Consider the following 26,950-nt stretch of genomic DNA (forward strand, 5'->3'; position numbering starts at 1 on the left):
ATTTTTCAGCTCTCTTTTTAAATTTTCTCTTTGTTGAAGTTCTCACCGTGTTCACCTGTTTTTCTCCTGAGTTTAGTGAGCATTTTTATGACCATTACTTTGAACTTTTTATCTGAACTATTTTTCAAAGTATTTTATGTCATGAATAATTTATATAAATAAGAATGAAGGGATGGTGTAAAACAACTTTATTGGAAATTTTTATAAGATTTTAACATAGCAAACTTCTGTATCAAGTGTATTTTGGCAAACACATCAGAAAGATGAAAGAATACTATTATACGTCTTTTTAGGAAAGTGAAATGGCAAAGGTTCATATCACATAGTATTGTACAGTGAATTCCTTCTTGTTGAAAAACTAACTGAAGGAAAATACCTTATATATTTAAGCCCTTAGCAATATGTCAATCATTGATTCTTAAGCTTGAGGTGGTTCATCTGTGGTATTGTCGTCCAAAGACTCACAGGTTTAGATTTTATTTCTATAATGAATTTCACCATCATCAGAGTCTAGAGTGAGTGCTACTATTAGGCTTTCTGTATTCTTGTTCTCATTCATTAATAATGGTGAAGTATCTTCCGTCAGTTTTCTTGTCATTGCTCTAAGGAGCAGAAAATAAAAAATTCTCAACTGTCAAATATTTAATGAAAGCTAAAAGACAGCAAAGACCACTCTGTAGTCTTTATATCTTCTGAAAGATAATGCAATAGTTTGGCAGTGCAATAACACAAATTGAATCACACTTCTAAGTGATAGAATTTCACTGTTTCACTATTATATCACACTTGTAGGTGATATAACCTTTCTTTCCTTTTTTAAAAAAAACTTTTAACTATTTATTTAGAATGTTTATTTATTTATTTATTGAGAGGGGGAGAGAAAGCTGGGGAGGGCAGAGGGGGGGCGGGGAGAGAGAAACCCAAGCAGGCTCCATGCTGTCAGCAAAGAGCCCAATGTGGGGCTCAAAACCATGAACCATGAGATGATGAGCTGAAATCAAGAGTCAGACACTTAAACTGACTGAGCCAGTCAGGTGCCCCACTATTTTAGCTTTTTAAAGCATAATTGGAAATTGCTAATGGTAAATAAGTGGCAAAATATTTTAAAGTAGAGGGAAAGTAAGAACACTAAGATCACACAGTTTTTCTTAGATTAATAAAAGGCTCCAGTGGACCTACATTAAATTGCAACATAGGTTGGATATTTTCAAAAATAAGGTTTCTTTTTGTACTTTGGAAATCTCTAAGAATAAAACTCTTGAAATATCAATACATAAAAGTAGTGAGAATTGCTCATTGAAAGAAATTTGAGAATTAAAATTGGGTGTAGTAGACCCTAATGGTATACTGAAGGTTAAAAGAAATAGGAGTCCTGGGGCACCTGGGTGGCTCAGTCAGTTAAGTGTCCAACTCTTGGTTTTGGCTCAGGTCATGATCTCACGGTCATGGTTTCAAGCATTGCATTGGGGTGCATGCTGACAGCGCTGAGCCTGCTTAGGGTTCTCTCTCCTCTCTCTTTGCCCCTCCCTGGTGCACACGTGCTCGTGCGCGCGCGCTCTCTCTCTCTCTCTCTCTCTCTAATAGACTTAAAAGGACTACTACTTTTTTTTTTTATTAAAAAAAATATTTTGTTGGGGGGAGGTAATTTGGAAGTTAACTGAAAAAAATTTGTTTTTTTGTCTTTTAAGGCTTTGGGGGACCAGATACTATTTGTAAATCGTCCTGATAAAAAGAAAATTCTTTTCTTCAATGATAAGAGCTGTCAGTTTTCTGTGGATGAAGGTGAGCCTTTCTGTTTAGTTTTCAAATATTACAAATACAGGGTGACAAATTTATATTTATAATCCTATTATAGGTGTGCCTGGGTGGCTCAGTCAGTTAAGCGTCCTACTTCTGCTCAGGTCATGATCTCATTGTTCATGAGTTCGAGCCCCATGTCCGTCTCTGTTGTGAGAGCTCAGAGCCTGGAGCCTGTGATTCTGTGTCTCCTCTCTCTGCCCTTCCCCCGCTCCTTGCTCTCTCTCTTTCTCAAAAGTAACATTATAATCCTATGTTAACAAATTTTGTAGTAGTGCTTTTTTAGTCTTATCTTTTAGAACACAACTAATCTTCTAACATATTGTTTCTGAGAATGCAATTTGAAATATGGAATTTGAAAGATTTTAGGTTATTTGTACTTGTAATCATATAGTAGGTTAGATATTTTATGCTTATATGTCAGCTGTACCAGTTTATTTCTTTATTTCCATTATTTTACAAATACTACATATCTTGATAGGAAAGCTTGATGCAGGATGGGAAAAAGAACAAAATTCTGTTGGTGACTAATATTAAGTAATTTATGAGCTGATTATCAGATTGGATAGGGAAGATGACTTTTTTCTCTGACTCTTGTAGAGTCAGGTGCTAATAAGCTTATGGTGAATCTTATACTAAATGTGTGGGTGCCTGTGCTTGGATTTTAATTAAAAATACTTCATTAATACTTGTCAGGTAAAATAGTTAAACAAGGGTTTTAGTCATGGGAAATCTATACCTATACAAGTAGAAATTCTCACTTAGGGACATTGGGTGTCTCAGTCGGTTAAGCGACTAACTTCAGCTCAGGTCATAATCTCGCAGTTTGTGATTTGGAGCCCCACGTTGGGCTCTGTGCTGACAGCTCAGAACCCGGAGCCTGCTTCGGATTCTGTGTCTCCTGTCTCTCTTTGACCCTCCCCTGCTTGTGCTCTGTTTCTCTCTCAAAAATAAATAAATAAATAAAAATTCTCATTTAAACAAGTGTGAGACTGTACTGTAAATTTGTATTAATTTTGAACTAAAAAGGCAAGAAAAGAATTAAACACCATTTTAATTATAAGATTTGAAAAGTAATACAAACTTACACCAGAATATCTTAACATTATAGAATTACATAAAATAAAAAAGTAATATTAAATTCCAAATAGTGAAACTATTGTTATGCATGCCTGGTAGTCCTAGTGACTTTCGTTTATTGTATTAAATAAAAGAGTTTCTATTGAAGGAATAATTTTGTATAAAAATGCACATATAATTCTTGTCCCTTTAGTAGCCCATACATGTCTTATGATTTTGTAATTTTTGCAATAGCTCTTAAGTTTTTCTTTTATTTGTTATCTGGCTGCAGATGTTAGGCTTGTGGTGCTTGTAGATAGGAGTTCAGTCAACCTGAAGTTACGCAGATGACCATGATTTGTTTTAGGAAGTAGAATGTTGTGTTTTGTTGGAAAATCGTGATTGAGAGTACCTTATATATAGTTGGTTCTCAATAAATGTTTTTTACTGTAAATAAAAAATTTCAAAGCATTCCAGTTATTCTGTATTGCACTTTCTAATAAATAAAGTAAGCTTTCTGTGTGTCAATAAGGTAGTATTGACCTTCTATACACTGTAGTGATACTCATTTAAGAAAGTTTGGCTTAGCAGTTTTCATATTGCTTGAGTTGCTTTTTGAAAACTTTTATAAATGTCATACTGATTTGACACTTTGAAAAAACATAGCGGTGGACTTGATCCTTAAGATATTTACAAGTTTAAAAAAAATAGCTGATTCCTTTATTCTTTGGCATAGCTAATCCATTTGAAAGCAATTTGCAGTATTAAAAAAAATCACAAGTATCACGTGTTCCAATAGGAAGATCTTACAATGAAAAGCAGATACATTTTTCCTTTCACTAAGTGGAGGCCCTTTCATTTGTGGCCATACTTAACTGGATTTACTTAAAATTTTTTTGTTTTTAGTGTTTGTTTATTTTGAGAGAGAGACAGAGTGTGAGTTGGGGAGGAGCAGAGAGAGAGAGAGAGGGAGATACAGAATCTGAAGCAGGCTTCAGGCTCTGAGCTATCAGCACAGAGCCCAGTGAGGGGCTCGAACTCACAAACCGTGAGATTGTGACCTGAGCTGAAGTCAGACGCTTACCAACTGAGCCACCCAGGCGCCCCTAACTGGATTTATTTTAATTCTTTGTGTGGTTTTCCCCTTATAATATGCTTATATTTTTATTTCTTGATTTTTCAGCTTGAAGTTTTCTTATCATGTTGCTGATTCCACCTGCTGTCTCTCTTCTTCACTTTCTAATATAGTATAGCACTAGTTTAGTTCCCCCTACCATTTTTCTTGATACCTTTATCAATCAAAATAATTGAACGTTCTCTGGGAATTTTTAGTATTCTGCTCTGCAGATGGCAGCATGGTGTAGCATATCTGCTCTGTTATGTAGATGTGTAATTTGAGGCAAATGTTGAGGTTGCAGTAGCTCGCTAAGAATAGCATGGACCTCTAGGTTTTCTTGGTAAAATTTCATTGGAGAAATTTTAGGAGTATACTTAATTTCCGCTGTAATCCTCACACTAAACATTATACCAAGCCATTATTTTCTGTCCCCTGTTGCGATTTTTCTGTGGATATCACTGTTTTAACTTTGCTCAGCCTTTTCCTGTTTGCGTTATCTTTTTCTAAAGTTCTATTCTTTAAAATTATCCCTATTTTCATTTGCTGTTTTATATGGCCTTTGTTGGCTTAAACTCTTCCCATCTCCTTATTACTTGGTTTATAAGGACAAGATGAGGATTTTCACTTTTTTTACCCAGATTATAAAAGTAACCATTATATGCTTGTTTGTAAAATCATACACATTTAGAAGTAAGTTGTGTAAATTGTTTAATGTTTATTTTTCTAATTTTCTAATTTGCTTTTTCTCTGTTGAAGATATTCTATAATGCCATATGGTTATTTAGTGTTCCATTATATAAGTGTACCTGATAAATGGATTTTTAAGTATTTAATAATGCTGCAGCAAATATTCTTACACACCTTACATGCTGGATATGTGTATGTATTTTTTATGTTATGAAATAGCTGTATATATCTGGAGATATTGGGAAGGTAAATTGACAGATTATGCATCTATTAAGATCTTTGTTGTTTCTGACTTACTTAATATATGTTGAAATATATTACTAGATTTCCTAATAGTGAACTGTCCTTACACTCCTAGAATAACCCTTTTTTTATGTTCTATATTTCTGGATTCTTTTCCTGTATATTAAGGATTTTTGCTTCAGTATTCAGTGTTCTCTTTTTTGTTTACTTTCTCAGGATTTGTTTTGTGTGTGATGCTGGATACATCCAAACAGAAGTACTGTTTTTCCTTCCTTCCATCATTCCTGTCCTTTTCCTTCCCTTTCCCATTCTTTCCTTGTGAGAATATTCAATTCCTTGAAGATTTGAACACGAAAACTCATGCATGCATGTGTCTGGCTGTGGCTGCTTTGATAGCATTCTTCATATCTTCTTTGGTTATGTCCTTCATAAAGTTTCCTACCTTGTGAATTTTTGGCAATGTGTTCTTTCCTAAAATCACTTTTAATTTTCAAATTTAATAGCATATGCTTTTGCAGAGTGTGGCCCTAGAACGTGTTTAATTTTTTTGTGTAATTTTCCCTTTTTATTGCTAACTTTTTGTATTTGGGCATTCTCCCTTATTTCTGTATTATGCTGTTGGTTTATCTATTTTACTTTTGTTGTTGTGTTTTTGTTTTAAGGGAAAATACAATCAGATCACCTTTTACATACTAAATTTTGATTGATTACTTCATATGAGCAGTGACTGAGCAAACATTAAAATCTGCCATTGCCTTTTGGTTGTTAATTTTGCCAGTACTTCCTGTATGTTTTCCTGCAGAGTTTTTAGCTTATAAACATTCTTGACAATCCTAGTTTAAGGACTGTATCCATAAACATTATAAAGCATCCCCTCTTGGTTGTAGTTCATATTTTTTTTTACTTTAAAGTCTGACTTTATCTCATTATTCTTTTAATCCCTTGCCCTTTTTTTTGACTGATATATTTTTGCCCATTTTTTTGTACCCTGTCTTTTGTTTATATATTTCCTTTGTAGTTGACATACAGTCGTTTTTAACCTTTTGAAATGTCATTTTATATTTATTATCTTTAATACGTGATATATTCGCCCCATTATTTGTTTGGAAATTATATAATTTGGGGGGGGGCTCTTTTGTGTATATAAAGTGATTCTCTTTATATCTCTAAGTAATTTGCTTAAACTTATTGGTATCATTTTATCAACTTCGTTCTTTTGTTTTTATTTTCTGATTGACACTTTTTGAGATTTGGTAATGGTCTATTATAGTGTATTCATGAATTCATTTATTCAACAAATATTTACTGATGTCCTATTATATGCCCCAGTCATTTTGTTAAATATAGGGATACAGTAGTGAACAAGGTAGACCATTCTCTGCCTTTGTGGGGTTTATATTCTAAATGATAAAGTAGACAATACAAAAAATAAAAATGATTACAGATTGTATCAAATTCTAGGAAAGAGACAAATGTAGTATGTGCAAGCCAGTAAAGCCATGGGGGATAGAGCTCAGAGAAGACCGCCATGGATGGAGGAGCCATGGAATGAGGTGGAGCCAGCCTTGCAAAGTACCAGAATGGTGCCCATGTGTGTGCTGTTGTGGGGGAAGTGGGGTTCAAGCAGAGAATAGTGAAGGCAAAGGTTGTAGTAAAGACTTTGATTTTTTTCCCAGACTAGTGGTTTTTAATCCTTTATTCATCAGATTCAATGGGCCTTGAGTAACAAATACTTTGTAACATCTTCTTTGCTCTTATAAAATGAAATTTCAAGATGATACAACCTACTTTTAGACATAATTTCTTAGAAGTCAGTATAATACTGGGATGCCTGGCTGGCTCAGTCGGTAGAGCATGTGACTCTTAACCTCAGGGTTGTGAGCCCCACATTGGGCATAGAACTTCTTTAAAAAACAAAACAAAACAAAACAAAAAACTATAATACCCTAACTGTAACAGAAAGGAGAAATAAAAGGAATTGATTTATATTTTACAAAAAATTTATTTCAATATTTTTAATATTGAATCTGTTCAAGCACATATTAGAATATAAAAAGAATATAAATAATATAGTTGTTGACCTTTATGTGTAGAGTCACTATGGGATGCGATGGCTACAGATGGACCAGTACAAGTGTCATGACGCAATAGCAACCTATATACCATGATCAGTGTTTTCCTTAAGTGGTAAAGAACTCTTGGCAAAGGTCTGCAAAATACAAAGTGAAGTTTTTCTGTGACTTGCAAAGGTTAATCATACTGTATTCTCTGTATAATATATCTTGTATGCTGCTAGGAAATCATGTGTATATTAAACCACTATAAAAAGTACTTTATATATGTATATAGAATTTGGTTGTAGGCTCAGTTTGTTATCATAAACTGATGTTTTTCATTAATCTTTATACTTTCAAAGAAGGATGGCTGGAGGAAGAAAGGTTTTTCAACAGTGGCAGTATTGATATTTGGAGCTGGGTGATCTTTTTTTTTTTTGGTGTTAGGATTGTTATTCTGTATTGTAGATGTTTTGTAGAATCCCTGGCTGCTTTAGATGTCACTGCCATACCTTTCCTTACAGCGCGACGACTAAAAATGTACCCAGATATTACCAAATGTTCCCCCAGGAGGCAAAACTACTTGGGTTGAGAATTCTGTTGAAGGTACGATTTATGTTTATAAAATAGACAACAGTTAATTAAGATACGTTGTCTTCAAGCTTCTTTTCATGAATTTTTTGATTCAGCACATTCACTGATACAACGGATGTCCAAGTGAATAAGGTTTCTGTTCGTGAGCTCACCTAAGACAGAGGGAAGATTGACATAGGAACTCATATAGTAGCTCTTGCATACTGTCATTGTGATGTTCATACAGTGGTGTAGAGACCCTGGGGGAACTTCCTAGGAACTTCAGAGGTGAGACAGTGTTCTTTTAGTTGAAATTGTCAGTATGGCATAAATCACTAATTTAAAAAAAACCTGAGTCTTTGCTAATGGTATAAACAGAAGGCCCCCTGAAAATTGATGCATATCGTAATATTTATCTTCCTTGCTCTTTTTTCATATTTTACTCAAAATGGTTTGTCCTGATTGTATTGATGAAGATTTTTGTTTTAGCCCAGTAGGTGGCAGTCATAGCTAGAGATGAAATCTTGAATGATGACGCTTTCAGTCATGCTTAAGATTACCCTTCATTTTATCTGTAAATAGAAGCAAATGTCCTAAAATGAGATGTAGCAAACAAGTAAGGAGAGAGTTTATTTGTAGTAATTTAAAAAAATCAAATAGGTAAGTGAACGCAGCGTAGCTGAACTTAGGTATATGTCTTATTTCACAAAAGCATTTCCTTATATCAGGATCGTATTCATTTAGAGGCAGTATAAATGCAGTGGTTAAGAGGATGGTTTGAATAGTTAACTGGTGGTTTATATCTTAGTTTTGCTCCTTGTTTGCTTAGACAAGATACTTCTGAGATTCCTTATCTATAAAATAGGAGTAACGGTATCTGTCTTGTCCTTATGATAATTAAATGAGTTAATATGAAAGTTCTTAGAGCTTGGAACAGAGCCTGGCGCATAGTAAGAATAGTAGTAACAGTAATATTAGCTATTATTAGTAGAATTAGAAATTCCAAATAGTACCAAAATATTAGGTGTTTAAATCTTACCTGATTATTTATTCACATTTCCTTAGCTCTCTGGCTGATTGACTAAGTGGATCTGTAGTTTTGTGTTTTGTTACATAGCAGAGAGCCAGAGCCAGTTTAGCAGTCTGAAGCCACATTTGTGCTGATCTTTTGTGGAAACATAACGTTAATTGGTGTTCCTGGTGACAAGTCCAGTGACAACGCTGATTTTTCTTTCATTGCTGCTATTTTCTTTTCTACCTGGAAGCTTAAACAATTTAAACTTTATCCTTCCAATATAGGACTTCTCTCAGAAACTCTCTTCTTAGAGCTCTGGTGCTGTTTTATTTAGTTCATTATTTTTTAATGGCTATATAGCATTCCATTTTATGGATGTGCTTTAAAACAGTTTTTCCGATGCTCCACGGATGGAAATTTAATTTTTGTTTTCCTATATGCTATTATAAATAATGCTTAATACTTACACATAAATATATGTGCACTTGCCTCATTATTTCCATATTGTAGTTTTCTTGAAATAGAATTGTGAGATCAGAAGGTAAGCGATATTTAAAAAATTTTCTTTTCCTTAAAAAAATTTTTTTTAATGTTTATTTTTAAGAGAGAGAGAGAGAGAGAGACACACACACATGCAGAATCCAAAGCAGGCGCTAGGCTCCAGGCTGACAGCACAGAGCCTGATGCAGAACTCTAACCCACCAACTGTGAGATCATGACCTGAGCCAAAGTCAGACACTCAACTGACTGAGCCACCCAGACACCCCTAAAAAATTTTCAATACTTTGCCTAATGCCTTTTGTAAAGTTTGCACCAATATTTTGGGACCAAATTACCCCTTCACAGCAGTATATGGAAAAGTATCCATTTCTTTACCCTCACCAGTACCAGATGTTTTTAGTTGTCTTTGCCAGGCTCATAGAAAATAAAGATTATCTTGAATGTATTTTTCTTGCAATGACTTTATAAAATTAAGAAAAACAAGATTATTTCTCTTTGTACCTCTGTCAACTATACATTTTCTGTCCCCCCCCCCCCCCCCCCATACATTAAAATGTAATTAAATTTCGGATCCTGTGGAATCCTGCCTCTAAAATTTGGCCCTGCTTTCCAGTGTTCATCTTAAGTATTTGTGCAGCTGTGATACATTTATATAGTACATGTAATACTTAAATACTGCAACAGGACTAAGCTAAGGAAAGGCAGGGATTAATGTAGAAATGTTTTATTGAAAAATAACAAAGACATTGAAGAGTTTTTTTATTCAGGGATTTTCCTCTGAAAATAGCTCAAGCATCACTTTTCTAGCAAAAGAAAGTAGTTAAATTTTGTTTTAATGTACTTTCAATTCCATTGTGCCATTAAAATTTATATTGTATATTCTTTTTGGTGGTACATTAATATATATATTAGCTTTCTAGACCATTGCTGTTCCTTTTAATAGGTATTATTACCTGTGTAATTGTGTCTGAAGAGGCCTGAAGTATATGAGCTCTGTACAAATCAAGGTAGAACATCGCAGTAGTTTGTCTTTCAAAGAACTGAACCTTTATGATGCTGGTAACATAGATGCTTGGTAAAAAGTGAATTGACTGAAATTTACCATTGAGTAAAAGAGGTTTTTCTCATCTACACTTTTATTCTCTTTATCTTTTTTTCTTCTACAAGAGAAAAGTATACAGTTTAATTGTTATCCATTTATATTCTGTAATACTTACTCTAAATAAATGAATACAATTTTTACACATTGGTAGCTAGAATTTAACAAGTTATGGGTTAAAATGCCTGAACTACTTTGTGGGTGGCATACTTCCTTCAGCAGTTGTGGTAAATTAGACATATAAAATTCTGGTTTGGTATAGATTTTAAAACAGTATTGTGTGCTTTCTTGGAATTAGAGTGATGTTTTTATTGCTGACTTGGAAGTCTGACCTGAAGCTGTTTTCTCTCACATAATCCTGTAGCGAGCACAGCTAGTTGCATTAATCACATTGTTCATTGCAGAAAAAGTGGATAGTTGGGGACTTTTGGTTTCTACTTAAAATGGAGAAAGCTGGTCAAAGCACTGTTCCACCCCTATAGCAATAATAATAAGCCCTAGACAACTGCAGATTTATACCCGAATCCATCAGAGAGCTGAGGTTCCAGGGCAACCACTTAACCTGAAATCTAAGGAAAGATGGGTACCTCCAAGAAAAGAAGGGATGCAAACACTTGTTTACCTGAGACAGATACAGAATGAACACCAATCAGAAGAATTCAGTTAAACATTTTAATGAATTGCTGCTGGCTTAAATTGGACTGGTGGGAAGATGTAGAATCCTTGGGGGCCGTGAACGCATGGGAATTCACAGCTACTTGCAGGCTCTTTTCCACAGACTTCACTGGATGCTAACAAATGATCGAGCCTGGTGGGGGGCGGGGCGTAGATGCTTCAGGAAAGACATGAAGCCCTGTCTTAGTTCTTCCTGCCTCTCTACTGTGTGACCAAAGCCTTAAACTGTGGTTTGAATAGAGCAGAAAGAAAACCTTCCACCCCTAAGGAAGGGGCAGGAATATGTCCTGGGCCCAGAACTTTAGCAGAGAGGGATGGGCAGGAACATCGAGAAGGCCACAGGCCAGCTACCTAGAACATAGTACTTGGCTACGACCAAGGCTTAATCAGAATTTCAGAGAGCTACCACCCCGTACCAGGCTAAGAGTTGTAGAGTAATGGATAACAGTGGAATTCTGTGAGAGTTGCAAGAGCTTGGAGGCAGACAGACCATAATGAGATACAGCCTAAACAGAAGACCTAGAACTGCAGATTGAGTAGACGTTGAGAAAAACTTTGGCAAACAAGCCTCTACCCTAAACACAAGGTGTGACTAGAGCAGTTTGAAGCCTGTGGTGCGTTATGGGTATTTATAGCAGCAACAGATTCCAAACCAAGCTCATGTTCTGACAATAGAATGACTCTACCTTGACGCATTAAAGGCCTAGCAGAAGCAAGGTCATGGTCCTATCCAGACACAAAAACTAGTTGTCTCAGTCTCAGATTTCCTACAGAAGATACCCTGTTTTCATTACACACACACACACACACACACACACACACACACACACACACACACATATAAAATAAAAAGAAGGAGAGGAATGCAGTATTGAGACAGGGAATTAAACTTCTTAGGACACAAGTACTGGAAATTGTTAGACATGGAATTTAAGATAACTATGATTTATATGTTAAGGCCTCTGGTGTTGAAAAGGCAGGCAATGTGTACAGTCAGGTAGGATATTGGAGCGCCTGGGTCGGTTATGTGTCCGACTTTGGCTCAGGTCATGATCTCGCAGTCCATGGGTTTGAGCCCCGTGTCAGGCTCTGTGCTGACAGCTGAGAGCCTGGAGCCTGCTTTGGATTCTGTGTCTCCCCCTTTCTCTGCCCCTTCCCCACTCATGCTCTCTCTCTCTCCATCTCTCAAAAATGAATAAACGTTAAAAAAAAATAAAAAAAGATGAAGTAGGATATTTCAAAGAGGCATGATAAAATCAAATGAAAAGTTTAGAAGTGAAAAACACAGTAACAGACAAAAGAACTCATCAGTAAATTTGGCATAACCAAAGGAAGAATCTGTAAACTTGAACATAGACCCATATGAATTATCTAAACTAAAATACAAACAGAAAACTGAAAAAATAGAACACCCATTAGCTATGAGATAATATCAAGTGGTCTGAATATGTAATTTAAATCTCAGAAGGAAAATAGGACAAAAGAAATAATGGCCAAGGATTTTGAAAAACTAATGATAGACACCAAAGATTGAAGAAGCTCAGAGAATTTAAGGAAGATAATCCCCCAAAACAAATGACAGAAAAACAGCCAGACATTTATATTCAAACTGCTGAAAGTTGAAGATGATGACAAAATACTGATGGGAGTTAGAGGAGGAAGCTCTTTACAGAGGAAAGAATTGTCATTTGAATCTATGGAAACCTGAAGACAATGCAATCACATCTCTAAAGAATCAAAAGGGAAAAAAATTTCAACCTAGAATTCTGTACCCAGCAGAAAGTCTGTCCATGTATTTGTTTGTTTGTTTGTTTAAAAATGTTTTATTTTTGAGAGAGTGTCAAGAGTGCGAGCGGGGGTGTGGGGGATGGTGGGGGAGCAGAGAGAGAAGGAGACACAGAGTCTGAAGCTAGCTCCAGGTTCTGAGCTGTCAGCACAGAGCCTGACGCAGGGCTTGAACTCACAAGCTGTGAGATCATGACCTGACCCAAAGTCTGACGCTTAACCGACTGAGCCCCCCAGGCACCCAAAAACAGTCTTTTAAAAATGGAGAGGGGCGCCTGGGTGGCTCACTCGGTTAAGCGGCCGACTTCGGCTCAGGTCATGATCTCACGGTCCGTGAGTTCGAGCCCCGCGTCAGGCTCTGTGCTGCCAGCTCAGAGCCTGGAGCCTGTTTCAGATTCTGTGTCTCCCTCTCTCTGACCCTCCCCTGTTCATGCTCTGTCTCTCCCTGTCTCAAAAATAAAATAAAGTGTTAAAAAAAAAAAATTAAAAAAAAAAAAATGAAGGAGAACTGGTCTCTCAGAGTAATATTCTGTCAGTATCACAGAAACTGAGATAAGTCATTGTCATTAGACCTGCATTAACATATAATAATGATTTCTGGTAAGGAAATTACTTTTAAATTACATTTAAAAATGTCTAATAAAAATTCATTCTTGGGGTGCCTGGGTGGCTCAGTCAGTTAAGCATTCAACTGCAGCTCAGGTCACAATCTCACAGTTCATGAGTTCAAGCCCTGCGTTAGGCTCTGTGTGGACAGCTCAGAGCCTAGAGCCTACTTTGGATTCTGTGTCTCCCTCTCTCTCTGCCGGTCCCCTGCTTGTGCTCTCTTTCACTCAAAAATAAACATTTAAAAAAAAATTAAAAATATTTTAGTAATTGCTTTGAAAGATAGCTGACTATAAAGCAAAAGTAATAGAAATCTATTTTATGTTTACAGCAAATAAAAAAGTAAAGGTTATGACAGCTCAAAGGTCAGAGGGAAGACTATTATAACATCTTTACATTACATGTGAACTGGTATAATTTACTTGTAGCTACACTGGGATTAATTAGACATGTATTATAAATCTTAGGACAACCACTAAAACCATTGTTTTCAAAAAATAAGTAACCGCAGTTAAAAATACTGTATTGTACATTTGAAAGTTAAGAGAGTAGATCTTAAAAGTTGTCATCACAAGGGAAAAAATTGTGTGGTGATGGGTGTTTAATTACTGTGGCAGTCATTTTGCACATAACAAATCATTGTGTTTTATACCTAAGCTTAATACAGTTTTAAGTGTCAGTTAAGTACTCAATAAAAAAATGCATGGATAAGGTGCTAATAGCAGATATAAAATGTAATCAGAAAAAATACATTCAGTTAATCTACATGAACACAGAAACAGAAGGAAAAAACAAGGAGTACACGGAACAAATAGAAACAGTAAGGTGATAGATTTTATTCCAACCATATTAATAATTATGTTAAATGTAAATCATGTAAATATACGAATTAAGACAGATTTCCATCTGTTTAAACGTCCAAAATCATCTAACATACTTTTCACTGTTAAACTGTTCAAACATAATTAAGGCAGATGTAAATTGTCTACAGATGATAATTAAGACAGATTTTGAGATTAGATACAAAAGCAAGACCCTGGTATATGCTGTCTATAAGAAACTCACTTTAAATATAAAGACATGGGTTAAAAGTAAAAAGATGTACTGGTGCAGCCACTGTGGAAAACAGTATGGATGTTCCTCAGAAAGTTAAAAATAGAAATCAGAAAAGACCCCAAATAGCCAAAGCAATCTTGAAAAAGAAAACCAAAGCAGGAGGCATCACAATCCCAGACTTCAAGCTATACTACAAAGCTGTAATCATCAAGACAGTGGTACTGGCACAAGAACAGACACTCAGATCAATGGAACAGAATAGAGAACCCAGAAATGGACCCACAAACGTATGGCCAACTCATCTTTGACAAAGCAGGAAAGAGTATCCAATGGAATAAAGACAGTCTCTTCAGTAAGTGGTGCTGGGAAAACTGGACAGCGACATGCAGAAGAATGAACCTGGGCCACTTTCTTACACTATACACAAAAATAAACTCAAAACGGATGAAAGACCTAAATGTGAGACAGGAAGCCATCAAAATTCTTGAGGAGAAAGCAGGCAAAAACCTCTTTGATCTTGGCCGCAGCAACTTCTTACTCAACACGTCTCCTGAGGCAAGGGAAGCAAAAGCAAAAATGAACTACTGGGACCTCATCAAAATAAAAAGCTTCAGCACAATGAAGGAAACAATCATCAAAACTAAAAGGCAACCAACAGAATGGGAGAAGATTTGCAAATGACATATCAGATAAAGGGTTACTATCCAAAATCTATAAAGAACTTATCAAACTCAACAGCCAAATAACAACCCAGTGAAGAAGTGGGCAAAAGACACAAATAGATACTTCTCCAAAGAAGACATCCACATGGCAAACAGACACATGAAAAAATGCTCCACAGCACTCATCATCAGGGAAATACAAATCAAAACCACAATGAGATACCACCTCACACCTGTCAGAATGGCTAAAATTAACAACTCAGGCAAGGACAGATGTTGGTGAGGATGCAGAGAAAGAGGGTATCTTTTCACTGCTGGTGGGAATGCAAGCTGGTGCAGCCACTCTGGAAAACAGTATGGAGGTTCCTCAAAAAGCTAGAAATAGAACTACCCTACGACCCAGCAATTGCAGTACTAGGTATTTATCCAAGGGATACAGGTGTGCTCTTTCGAAGGGACACCAGCACCCCCATGTTTATAGCAGCACTATCAACAATAGCCAAAGTATGGAAAGAGCCCAAATGTCCATCGATGGATGAATGGATAAAGAAGAAGTGGTGTATATATACAATGGAGTATTACTTGGCAATCAAACAGAATGAAATCTTGCCATTTGCAACTATGTGGATGGAACTGGAGAGTATTCTGCTCAGTGAAATTAGAGAAAGACAGAAATCATATGACTTCACTCATATGAGGACTTTAAGAGACAAAACAGATGAACAGAAGGGAAGGGAAACAAAAATAATATAAAAACAGGGAGGGGGACAAAACAGAAGAGATGCATAAATATGGAGAACAAACTGAGGGTTACTGAAGGGGTTGTGGGAGGGGGAATGAGCTAAATGGGTAAGGGGCACTAAGGAATCTACTCCTGAAATCATTGTTGCACTATATGCTAATTTGGATGTAAATTTTAAAAAATAAAAGAAAGTTAGAACTGTCCTACCATTCAGTTGCACTAGTGGGTGTTTACCCAAAGAGTACAAGAACACTAACTCAAAGGGAAACCTGCACCCCTATGTTTATAGTAGCATTATTTACAACAGCCAAGATATGGAAGCATCCCAAGTGTCTGTTGATTGATGAATGGATAAAGAAGATGTGGTGTAACCCGGGCTGCTCTAGCCCAGGGTGGCCTGTGGATGGCTAGCCTGGCCACAGCTCCAGTTTCTGGGCCAGCTGACCATGCTGGGCAAGCACCAGCACTTCCAGGAACCCAAAGTTGATTACTGCAGAAAATATGTCCTATTTGGCTCAACATTGTCTTTTGGGCGCTGGGATCTCTGTTCCTGGCCATTGGCTTATGGGCCTGGGGTGAGAAGGGAGTTCTTTCCACAATCTCCATGTTGACAGACCTGGGAGTCCTCCACCCCATGTGGCTGTTTGTAGTGGTTGGAGGTGTCGTGTTGGCACTGGACTTTGCTGGCTGCATTGGCGCTCTCTGGGAGAACACTTAACCCCTCAAGGTTTTCTCCTTGTTTCTCAGCCTTGTCTTCTTCCTGGAGCTGCAGAAAGGATCCGAGCCTTCATACTCAATGACTGGATTTAAGACCAGTTCAATTTCTTCCATCAACAATAATGTCAAGGATTGTCAGGATGACATTGACCTCCAGAACCTCATTGACTTTGTTCAGGAATATTGGTTTTGCTGTGAAGCCTGAGGGCCTAATGGTTGTAACCTCAGTATCTATTTCAACTGCCCCAACTTGAACCTGTGCCAGGAGCACTGTGGGGTACCCTTCTGCTTTGTCAGGGACCCAGTAGATGTCCTCAACACCCAGTGTGACTACGATTGCTGGCTCAAACTAGGGCTGGAGCAGCAGGACTCCATCCACACCAAAGGCTGCATGGGCCAGTTTGAGAAGTGGCTGCAGGACAACCTGATCATTGTTGCTAGGGTCTTTGTGGGCATTGCCCTCCTCCAGATCTCTGGTATCTTCCTGGCCCAGAACCTTGTGAATGAGATCAAGGAGTCAAAGGCCAACTGGTGAGGCTGTGACACTGGGTATGGCCACCCTACTTGCCTACCCAGGGATCACCCCCTGCCACTGTGCCTGTGATGGGCAAGGCTGCAGGTGCTTCTGCTTGGACCTGAGCTTCATATGGAGCTTGAGTGTGGGTGTATTGTGTGCTCATGAGGGAAGCTGTGTGCCTCTGCCTGGGCTGCCTGTCCTGGAGCTGTACGCATGGAGGGTAGGTGTGTTTGTGTGAATGTGCACAGTGAGCCACCATCTCGACTGCTGTTGGGTGGTGGGCTCTCAAGGAGACTGGGAAAGGCATAGCTTAAGAGGGTGCAGGCCAGGTGGGGTGGGAGGGGTCTGCCGTGGCCCCACCCAGGCCGGTACACATTTCTGTGCATATGACTCTCTAGGGCAGGCTATGGCTTGCTGTTGCCTGGGACACAGCCTCACAGAGCTTCAGAGCTGTCTTCTCTACTGGCTGTGACCATGACCCTGCCAGGAGCCCACTTTGGCCTTAGTGTCTCAGACTCCAAAATGTGTCCAAAAATTTTCTCTCCCTGCTTTCAGGATCAAACATGATGATGGCTACAATGGCTACAGACTACTCAAATAAACAAAACCTTGAACTGTCCCCCTCCCCCCCCAAAGATGTAATATACTTGTGTGTGTCACACACGCAATATGCAATATTATTCAACCATAAAAAAGAATGAAATCTTTTTAACAACATGGATGGAGCTGGAGAGTATAATGCTAAGCTAAATAAGTAAAAGGAAGACAAGTACCGTATGATTTCACTTGTGGAATTTAAGAAACAAGACAAATGAGCAAAGGGCGTTGGGGGGGGGGGCGGAGACAAGAAACACAGTTATTGACAACAAACTGATGTTTACCAGAGGGGAGGTAGGGTGGTGGGATGGCTTAAATAGGTGATGGGGCTTAAGGGGTGCACTTGTCATGATGACTACCAGGTGATGTATGGAATTGTTGAATCACTGTATTGTACACCTGAAACTAATATAACACTGCATGTTAAGAAAAATAAACTTGTGGAGCACCTGAGTGGCTCACTTGTTAAGTATCTCTTAATTTTGGTGCAGGTCATAATCTTGCAGTTGTGAGATTGAGCCTTCCATTGGGCTCCATGCTGCGTGGAGCCTGCTTGGGATTCTCTCTCTGCCTCTCCCCCAATTGCGCATGTGCGCACTCTCTCAAAAATAAACTAAAAAAACTCAAAAAACTTGTACACGTAAAATTCTCTCTTCCTTGAAAAAAGTAAAAGATATAAAATGATAGGCCATGCAAATACTAATCAAAGGAAAGCTAGAATCAAAGTAGACTTGAGAGCGAATTACCAAGGATAAAGAGGAATATTATGTAACGATTAAGGATTTAATTATCCAAGAATAAGTCCTAAATAAATACCTAACAACAGAGCTTCCAAAGCTACAAATAGATAAAACTGAAAGGAGAAAGACAAATTCACAGTTAAGATTGAAGTCCACAACACTTCTCAGTAATTAAACAATGGCAAATTAGTATGGATATGAAAGTCTTTTGACCTAATTGACATTTATGAACAGACTATCCAATAAACAGTAGAATACATACACTTTCCAGTGCACTTGAGATAGTCACCAAAACAGATGGTATTCTGAGCCACAAAACCTTAATGAACTTAAAAGAACTGAAAACATACAAAGGATGTGCTTGGACCATTATGGAATTATACTGGAAATTAGGGATATATTTGGAAATTCTCCAAACTATTTGGACATTAAATAACACGTTGAAATAATTCATGGTTCAAGGAGGAAATCACAAGGAAAGCGGAAAAAAATGTTGAAATAAATGAAAGAATATCAAAATTCTAGGCTGCAGCTACCACAGTGGTTAAAGGGAAATATAAAGCATTAAATGCTTATGCTAAAAAAGAATATTACTTTGGGGCACCTGGATAGCTCAGCCGGTCGAGCATCCAACTCTTGGTTTTGGCTCAAGTCATGATCTTGTGTTTCATGGGTTTGAGCCCCATGTCTGTCTTCACAGCTGGCAGTGCAGAGGCTGCTTGGGATTCTCTCTCTGTCCCTCCCCTACTTGCACTCTGTCTCTTTAAAAGTAAACTAAAAAAAAAAAAAAAAAAAAAAATTACTTTGTATGGATATACCACATTCATTTATCCTTTCCTCTGCTGATGGACGGTTGAATTGTTTCTACTTTTTGGCTTTTATGAATAATGCTACTATGAACATTTGTGTCCAAGTTTTTGTGTGGACTTGTTTTCATTTCTCTTAAATCTATACCTAGTAAATCTTACATTTACTAGGAGTGGGATGTGGTAATTCTTTAACTTTTTGAAGAATTGCCAGGCTGCTTTTGCAGAGTTGGCCACATCACTTTATATTCACACCACCAATGTTTGGGGGTTCCAGCTTCCCCACATCCATGCCAACACTTTGATTTTAGCTATCTTTCTGGTGTGAAATGAGTGGTATCTTATTGTGGTTTTGATTTACATTTCCCTAGTGACTAATGGTGTTGAGCATCTTTTCATGTGCTTAGTGGTCATTTATTTCTTTTTGAGAAATGTTTATTCAAATTCTTTGTCCATTTTAAAGGTTAGGTGGTTTTTAAAAATTTTTTTCTTTATAGAGCTCTTTATTCTGGATACAAGTCTCTAATAAGATACATGCTTTCTGAATATTTTCGTCCATTCTGTGGGTTGTCTTTTCACTTCCTTGATAGTGTCCTTTGAGGTATAAAAGTTTTTAATTTGGATGAAGTATAGTTTATCTGTTTGTCTTTTGTTGCTTGTGCTTTTGGCGTCCTAAGAAAACACTGCCTAATCACAAAGATGTATGCTCCTGTTTTTATTTCTAAGGGTTACAGTTTTAATTCTTACATTTAGGTCTTGGATGATTTGAATTAATTTTTGCATAATGTGTAGTGTGGTTCCAAAGATATTCTTTGGAAAGTTAAATGTTTATTACTACGTTGTAATATATATTATGGTGGGACTCAGCCATCCTACTCTTAGATTTTTACCCACATTCACTCAAAATCCATATGCATTTATAAATATCAACTCTATTCTTAAGTGCCCAAACCTGGAAATAGCTCAGATGGCCTTCAACTGTCCCTTAATTGCCTCCAAGTGTGGTACATGCTTGCAGTGGAATACAGCTCAGCAACAAAAAGGAACAAAGGTATTGAGATGCCCAGTAGTGTGGATAAATCTCAGTGTCATGCTTAGGGAAGGAAGTCAGAATTCAAAAGGCTACATATTGTCTTATTGTAGTTATATGACACGTTTATGATATTCTTGGGAAATAAAACTATAGGAACAGATAATCGTGGTTGCCAGGGGCTTAGGGTGGGTAGACGGGTTGACTTTGGAGCACAGGGATGTTTTTTGCACTCATGGAATTAATTGTTCTATATTGTTTCTGTTATGGTGTTCACATGACTTGTATGTTTGCTAAAACTTCAGGAACTGTACACCAAAACGTGTAAATTTTGTTCTATATAAATTATACCTTAATAAAAGGAAGATTAAAAAGTAGTTACTCAAAAGTATGTTTTCTTTTGAGGGTGGTGTTTCTCTCATCGCAAAGCAGTTTTCAGAGTTACCTCAAGGCTTCTTTTCTTTGCTGTTTGCGCTGGTGTCACTTTACCCTGAGTAAAAAGTGCCATTGTTCAGGGTTGCATTTGTGTAGGATCACTAAGAACATGAAATACTGCCAAGTTTTTTTCATCCTTCCCAACCACAGTCTGCCTTTTCTGCCCGGTCGCACTGCCACACAAACCGTGTGTATTCTTTACAGATGTCCAGCATGTAACACCATGTTAGTGACAGTTCTCAACAAGTATTTGTTGGAGTGCTGAGAAGGAAATATTAATTGTTTGTATAACCTCATCTGCTTAAATTATACTTTAAAAAATGCTTATTTTGAGAGAGATAGCATGCACACGTGTGAGAGCAGGAGGAAGGCAGAGAGAAAGAAAGAGGATCCCAAGCAGGCTGTGCGCTGTCAGTGCAGCATCCGATTCGGGGCTCCATCTTACGAACCCTGAAATCATGACCTGAGCCGAGATCAAGAGTTGGATTCTGACTGACTGAGCCACCCATGCGCCCTTTAAATCATACTTTTTAAAGAAGAAGAATCTAAAGCCATGTATATTAGTTTTCTATTGCTGCTGTGACAAATTACCATGAATTTGGTGGCTTAAAACAACACAAAGTTATTCATTTACTTTCTGTTCTGGAAGTTTGGTGTCTCAACTGGGTCAGCAAAGGCTGCCTTCCTTCTGGAGATTCTCAGGGAGAATTTGTTTCATCCCCTTTTCCAACTTGTAGAGGAGCCTGGATTTCTTGGTTCATGGCCCTTAGTCCTTCTGGTGTCTCCTTCTACTGTCACATCTCCACTGACTCTCCTACTTCTCTCTTTCCCTGATACGGATCCTTTGATTACTTTGGGCCCACCAAGATAATACCGGGTAATCTCCCCATGTCCAGATTTTTAATCCTATCTTCAAAGTCCCTTTTGCTATATAAGGTAATACATTCACAGGTTCTGGGGTTTGAGATGTAGACATTTTGAGGGGAAGCATTTTTCTGTCACAAGAGAAATAATTTAATAATGTCAAAAATTTAGGATTAGTACTTTAGAGGGTGAGGTGAATTAAGAAATGTCCTTGTATTTAGAGGTGCAAAATGGATAATAATACTTGTGAGGAAAAAGGAAGCATCTTAATATACAAGGAAAATGCAGGAAGATGTAGTACATTGCTATATGAGAATCTGTTCCTTTTAAAATTTTTTTTAATTTTTATTTTTTTTAATGTGTATTTATTTTTGAGAGAGAGAGGGAGACAGAGTGCGAGCAGGAGAGGGGCAGAGAGAGAGAGAGGAGGAGACACAGAATCTGAAGCAGGATCCAGGCTCTAGGCTGTCAGCACAGAGCCTGACATGGGGCTCGAACTTACAGACCACGAGATCATGACCTGAGCTGAAGTCGGACACTCAACCAACTGAGTTACTCAGGTGCCCCTCTGCTCCTTTTTTTAATGGCAGTGGCACACCTTAACTCAAGTACTCTTAGAGCCTGAGGTCTAATTTGGATGTAAGAAAAAGCAATGTGTTTTAATTATAGTAAGCATAATCCTCCTTATTCTTAGGTTGTGACGTATTTAAGAAAATTTACTAGTAATATGTAAGTACCTCAGCATATTAAAATTTTTTTTCAAGAATAGTATAGCACAAAAGTGGAAATCCACCAAGCAAACTATTTGTTCCTGCCTGGGGATATACATTGGTGTGTGTTTTTCCAGACCTTTATGATTCATTTCATATGTGTGTACTTCTGTCTTTAAATAAATTTTTAGAATTTTAGTTTTTTCTATTTTATGTAAATGAGATCATCCTATATCTGTTAGCCCGTCCTTTTCTTAGGTATTTTATACCACTTTCATTTAGTGGTGTTAGCACCTAGAAATAAGAGATGATAGATGTTGGATGATGATAACTGTAACAGGTATACACAGTGCTTTTTTCTTTGCAGGCAATACATTAGCTCATTTAATATGCACAACTCTGTGAGACAACTATTATTATCATCCCTGTTTGCAGATCAGGAAACTGAGGCAGAGAGGTTAAGTGACTTGCCCCGTGTTACGTAGTAAATGGAATGACTGGATTCACATTCAGGCTGTCTGGCTCCCAGGCTGTGTGCTGTACAATTCTGCTGAGTTTGCATTTCACAGGGAAGGTCTGGGTATAGCCCAAATGTGAATGCATTATTTGGTAAAACGAGTTTGCTTATTTCCTTTCCTTCCCTGGCGTACTCTCTGTTACTCAGTTTTCATTCTTAGTTCGAGTGGGACAGGGATTTTTTCAGTTCAGAAGCTCCAATCTGAGTTTATAAATTCTAGCCTGTTTTTTTTCCTTGTTACAAGATTTCTAAATCTGTTCCTGTTTTATTTACCTTTATAGTTAGAGCATGCTTGACTTTCATGATACTTGGAGGTCCTCTGCTGAAACCCATCATCTGCCTTTAAATTCAGAATCCCCTAATCATTTGCTATTATTGAGGGAAAAAAGAGAAGAAAATCCTGACCGAAAAAGAAAACAATGCCCAGATTTTGGTTTCTTTCTTTTTTTTTTTATTAAGGATTTAAAAAAAATGTTTATTTTGAGAGAGAGTGCATATGTGCACGTGAGTGGGGGAGTGGCAGAGAGAGAGGAAGAGACAGAGAATCCCAACCAGGCTCTGCACTTTGAGTACAGAGCGTGATATGGGGCTTGATCCCATGGACCGTGAGAGCATGACCTGAACCAAAATCAAGAGTCAGATGCCTAACCAACTGAGCCACCTAGGCCCGCCCCCAGATTTTGTTTTCTAAACAGCATTCTCCAATAAAGGCAGTCAGGACTCCTTGATGAATTGGTTGATTTCAAGTTTGGGGAAATACAAGATGAGCTTGGAACATCTTTTGGTACCTGAAAATAAGTGCTCAACAAAACAAACAAAAATACCAAAGAATAAAAAGGGAAGTAAAAAAGATACAGGAACAATTTGAAGGGGATCTCAATGACCAAAGCCAGCATGTTTGAACAACAAAATAATGATAGTAATCAATTGTAATCCATGAAATAAGTATCCATGAGTCCATACTACATCAAATAAACAACTGGACAAATGGAGAAAAAATAGTCCTTCCTTATAGTAGAATCCTAATTTACACATCTGGAAGGAATGATGGAAATAATTTGCCATTAGGCAAACCCACAAGTAATAATTGTAGGCAGGAGCTGTCCGTGGATGCTAAAGTTAGCAAAAACTATGATGAGAAACAGAGTATTTGCTTAGTCTCAGTAGATTTCCCCATAAGGTCCTTATTAATTACAAAAGGAAAAATAATAGCTTCATGGTGGAGAACTCTGACAATACCAGCTTAACCAGCGATCAGTTTCAGCCTCAGTAATAGACACTGACATCATGGACGCTTTGCACTGAGAAGGGCACAGCATCATTTCTGTGATATTCTTGCCAAAAATGCACTACCTCAATTTAATCATGAAGAAAAATCAGACAACCCCCAATTGAGGGCCATTCTATAAAATAACTGCCCCAAACTCTGTTAAGTCTTTATGACCTCTTAGTCACCCATCTCTAGGTATTTACTTTCAAAAATTTCTTCTGTTAATAAACTTTCATAACTCCTTATCCCCATATAAAACTTTGGTTCCCTATCTCCCTTCTTGTTTGTTTTTACTGAGAGGGAAAGGAAATGGAGTATACGGAGCTCAGAGAATGATCAGGAATTTTGAATTATTTCACTGGAGAGAACTGATTTTTGGACTAAGTGTCAACTGCTCTTCCTCAGGAAAGCAGGGAATTCTCAATGACATGGCCCTTCATTTACTAGACTAAGAATAGAACACTACTATTCTGGCCAGTCTGTGTTCCCAGTCTGCTACTCACTGTCCAGCACTTGAGTGTTTTTGTCTTACTTCCTTTGTTGTTAAGTAGGCTCCACACCCAGCATGGAGCCCGACTTGGGGGCTCAAACTCAGGACCCTGAGATTAAGTCCTTAACCGGACTGAGCCACCCAGGCCCCCTCACTTCCTTTGTTTTTATAATGAAATCTTAGATGTGCTAATTTAGACCAGAGGAGATCCTATCTAGGCCTGGCTTTCTATCACAGATGCTATAGCTTGTAAATATCTGCTGTAAAACAACTACTATCTTGTTGGCAGAGTTTCAGAAACTTTGGAGGAGTGTCACCGTGGATTCAATGGATGAGGAGAAAATTGAAGAATATCTGAAGCGACAGGGTATTTCTTCCATGCAGGAATCTGGACCAAAGAAAGTGGTAAGTAGTCTTCTGGGGAAAAAAAAAAAACCCCGAAAACATAATCCTCTGTTCTTTGAACTGTGAGCCTGCTTTCTGTTCTCTCCGAAGAACTGGTAATCAGTTCTCCCTTCCAGTATTTTCTCGGTGTCCTAATCAGTGATCTTAGATGCAAGCCCGATTTATGTCTGGTGTATTGAGGGCCACAGGTGCTCTCTGCCCTCTGGTGCCCCCACATCTGCCCCCTGGTGCTGCTACCCAGGCATGTGAGAGCTTTCCTCATTACGCCTCCAGCCCTTGTGCTAGCAGTGACTGCTCGTAAGTCAAGTCATACTGAATGTTTTCTAGTGCCCACGTGTTGCCCCCCCAGTTTCTAAAAGGAGCTTGCTTCATCATCTTGGCCTTTAAGACCTTAATTGTGCTCCCCTCCCCTTGCTCCATGAGCCCTGTGGTCTTGGCACCTGGCTCTGCCTTAGCCCTGATCACATTGAATTGTCCTTGCTGACTTTCAGATTCCTTAGGAACCAGATACTATCTCTTAGTCTCAAAGCTTGATCAGAGGAGGGATTTGTAATTGAAAGATGACTTGTGATCTAATTGCCTTGTACCAGCTAACCAGTTGTCTGTAGTCCAAGGACAAACCCAGTCGGGGGAATAATTCACCAACACCCTAGACTGTAGCTGCTCTGCTCCTCCCCTTTCCCAGGTGTACCGTCAGTCTTTGTAGCTCGCCTTCTTTGTGATTGTGTGTGTGTATGTTTTATGCAGTGAGTTTTTAAGACTCCTTAAAAGGCAGGATTTACTGCCCAGTGATCTCCGTGAATTAGTGTGGTTGCAGCACTTTATGAGGTATTTTTTCCTATCATTGCTTTGTGGGTTTTTTTTAATCATGTGATTTTAAATTTCAAATGTACAGAAAAGAATGGAGAATAATATTTGACAATTCTTTGTGTGCCCATCCACTCACTCCCCAGTTTTGCCGTATTTCAGATCCTTTTTTTATTGGATATACTTTTAAACCTAATGATAGAGCTGAAAAACAAAGAGGTTTACTGTCTCTTTTTTAATCCACTTAGTGTGGAGAATAGTTGTGGTAAGGTAGTCTCAATGGGGGTGTGCACGGCACCATAACGCGTGCTCCGTTGTGCTGGGGATTGGTATGGGAGGCTGGGCCACTGAGCAGGAAAAAGGTTTCTTTGCTGCTGGTTTGAGTGTCGTTAGTAAATCCTCACCATTCTGCCGCTCTGAATATCTGTATCTGTTTTTACTTTTCTTGTAGGCCCCTATTCAGAGAAGGAAAAAACCTGCTTCACAGAAAAAGCGACGGTTTAAGACCCACAATGAACATCTGGCTGGAGTGCTGAAGGACTACTCGGACATTGCTCCTAGCAAATAGCCAACAGTTTTATTTGTGAGCAAAGAGTTCAGTACCATGTCAAGGTCTTTCTTGTTGATGCTGGGCTCTGAAGACTGTCTTCCCATTCTATTTCTTAGGACTGAGGAGAGGAGCAGTTCAGTTTACAGAACAAGAGCAAATTACCAAACTCCAAGCGTATTTTAATTGAATGGGCTAATGTGATATTCCCTGTTAACCTTCTGTTACTTCCGGGGAAAGGCGCTTAGCATGGCATGCAAGTGTCTTTGCTACTTATCTCTCTTTCTAAGTGGTTCCTGGTTCCATTTTTCTTCCTTTCTTCCTTTCTTCCTTTAGAAAAAGTTTGCAGATAGTCTTGAATGCAATTTTGTTTGTTCCGAAAGGACATATTTATAATAAAATCACTGTAGAAGGAACTCGAAGATGTTCGTGGATTCAGTTTGTATTCTTTCTGTTCTTGCCAGTGGCAGACGGCAGCTCCGGCCTTTCACTCCCACAGGATGCCTGTTTGGGACCTTGTCGGACGCTGTCATCTGTGCTGTGGTGCTGAACACACGGATTTCACAATTGGAACACACCGTGTCCCCTTTGTTAGCAAATGTGACAATAAAGATACACTGCATGTGATTTTTAATGTTTTCTTTTATGAGCATAAGTCAGTATTATTTGCTTTTTTTAAAGTTTATTTTGAGAGAGAACACGCGTGCGTGTGTAAGAGTGGCGGGGGGGGGGCAGAGGGAGAAGGACAGAGAATCGCAAGCAGGCCCCGCACTGTCATTGCGGAGCTGGCATAAGTCAGTATTTAGCTTCTTGGATTTTGCAAGTCA

At 38.1% G+C, this 26,950-nt stretch overlaps 1 protein-coding gene and 1 pseudogene across 5 annotated transcripts in view; both read left to right on the top strand.

The window, feature by feature from the left end:
* GTF2E2 (general transcription factor IIE subunit 2) overlaps positions 1–26,750 on the top strand; it is a 79,498-nt gene extending 52,748 nt beyond the window's left edge. For 2 of the 5 annotated variants that reach the window (XM_078445413.2, XM_078445412.2), the window contains exons 6-8: positions 1,689–1,782; positions 24,654–24,769; positions 26,028–26,545. In XM_078445413.2, the coding sequence (XP_078301539.1) occupies positions 1,689–1,782; positions 24,654–24,769; positions 26,028–26,144 (327 nt within the window). In that variant the 3' untranslated portion in view covers positions 26,145–26,545. Of the gene's footprint in view, positions 1–1,688; positions 1,783–7,481; positions 7,564–24,653; positions 24,770–26,027; positions 26,546–26,587 lie in introns of those variants that run through there. The other 3 variants (XM_078445411.2, XM_078445414.2, XM_078445410.2) reach the window with 3 other exon arrangements.
* On the top strand, positions 12,877–18,103 carry LOC132691636 (tetraspanin-17 pseudogene; annotated as a pseudogene).
* Positions 26,751–26,950: the final 200 nt, after the last annotated feature.

Source organism: Panthera onca, chromosome B1 (genome assembly GCF_046562875.1).
Source record: "Panthera onca isolate mPanOnc1 chromosome B1, mPanOnc1 haplotype 2, whole genome shotgun sequence".
NCBI classification, from domain to species: domain Eukaryota; kingdom Metazoa; phylum Chordata; class Mammalia; order Carnivora; family Felidae; genus Panthera; species Panthera onca.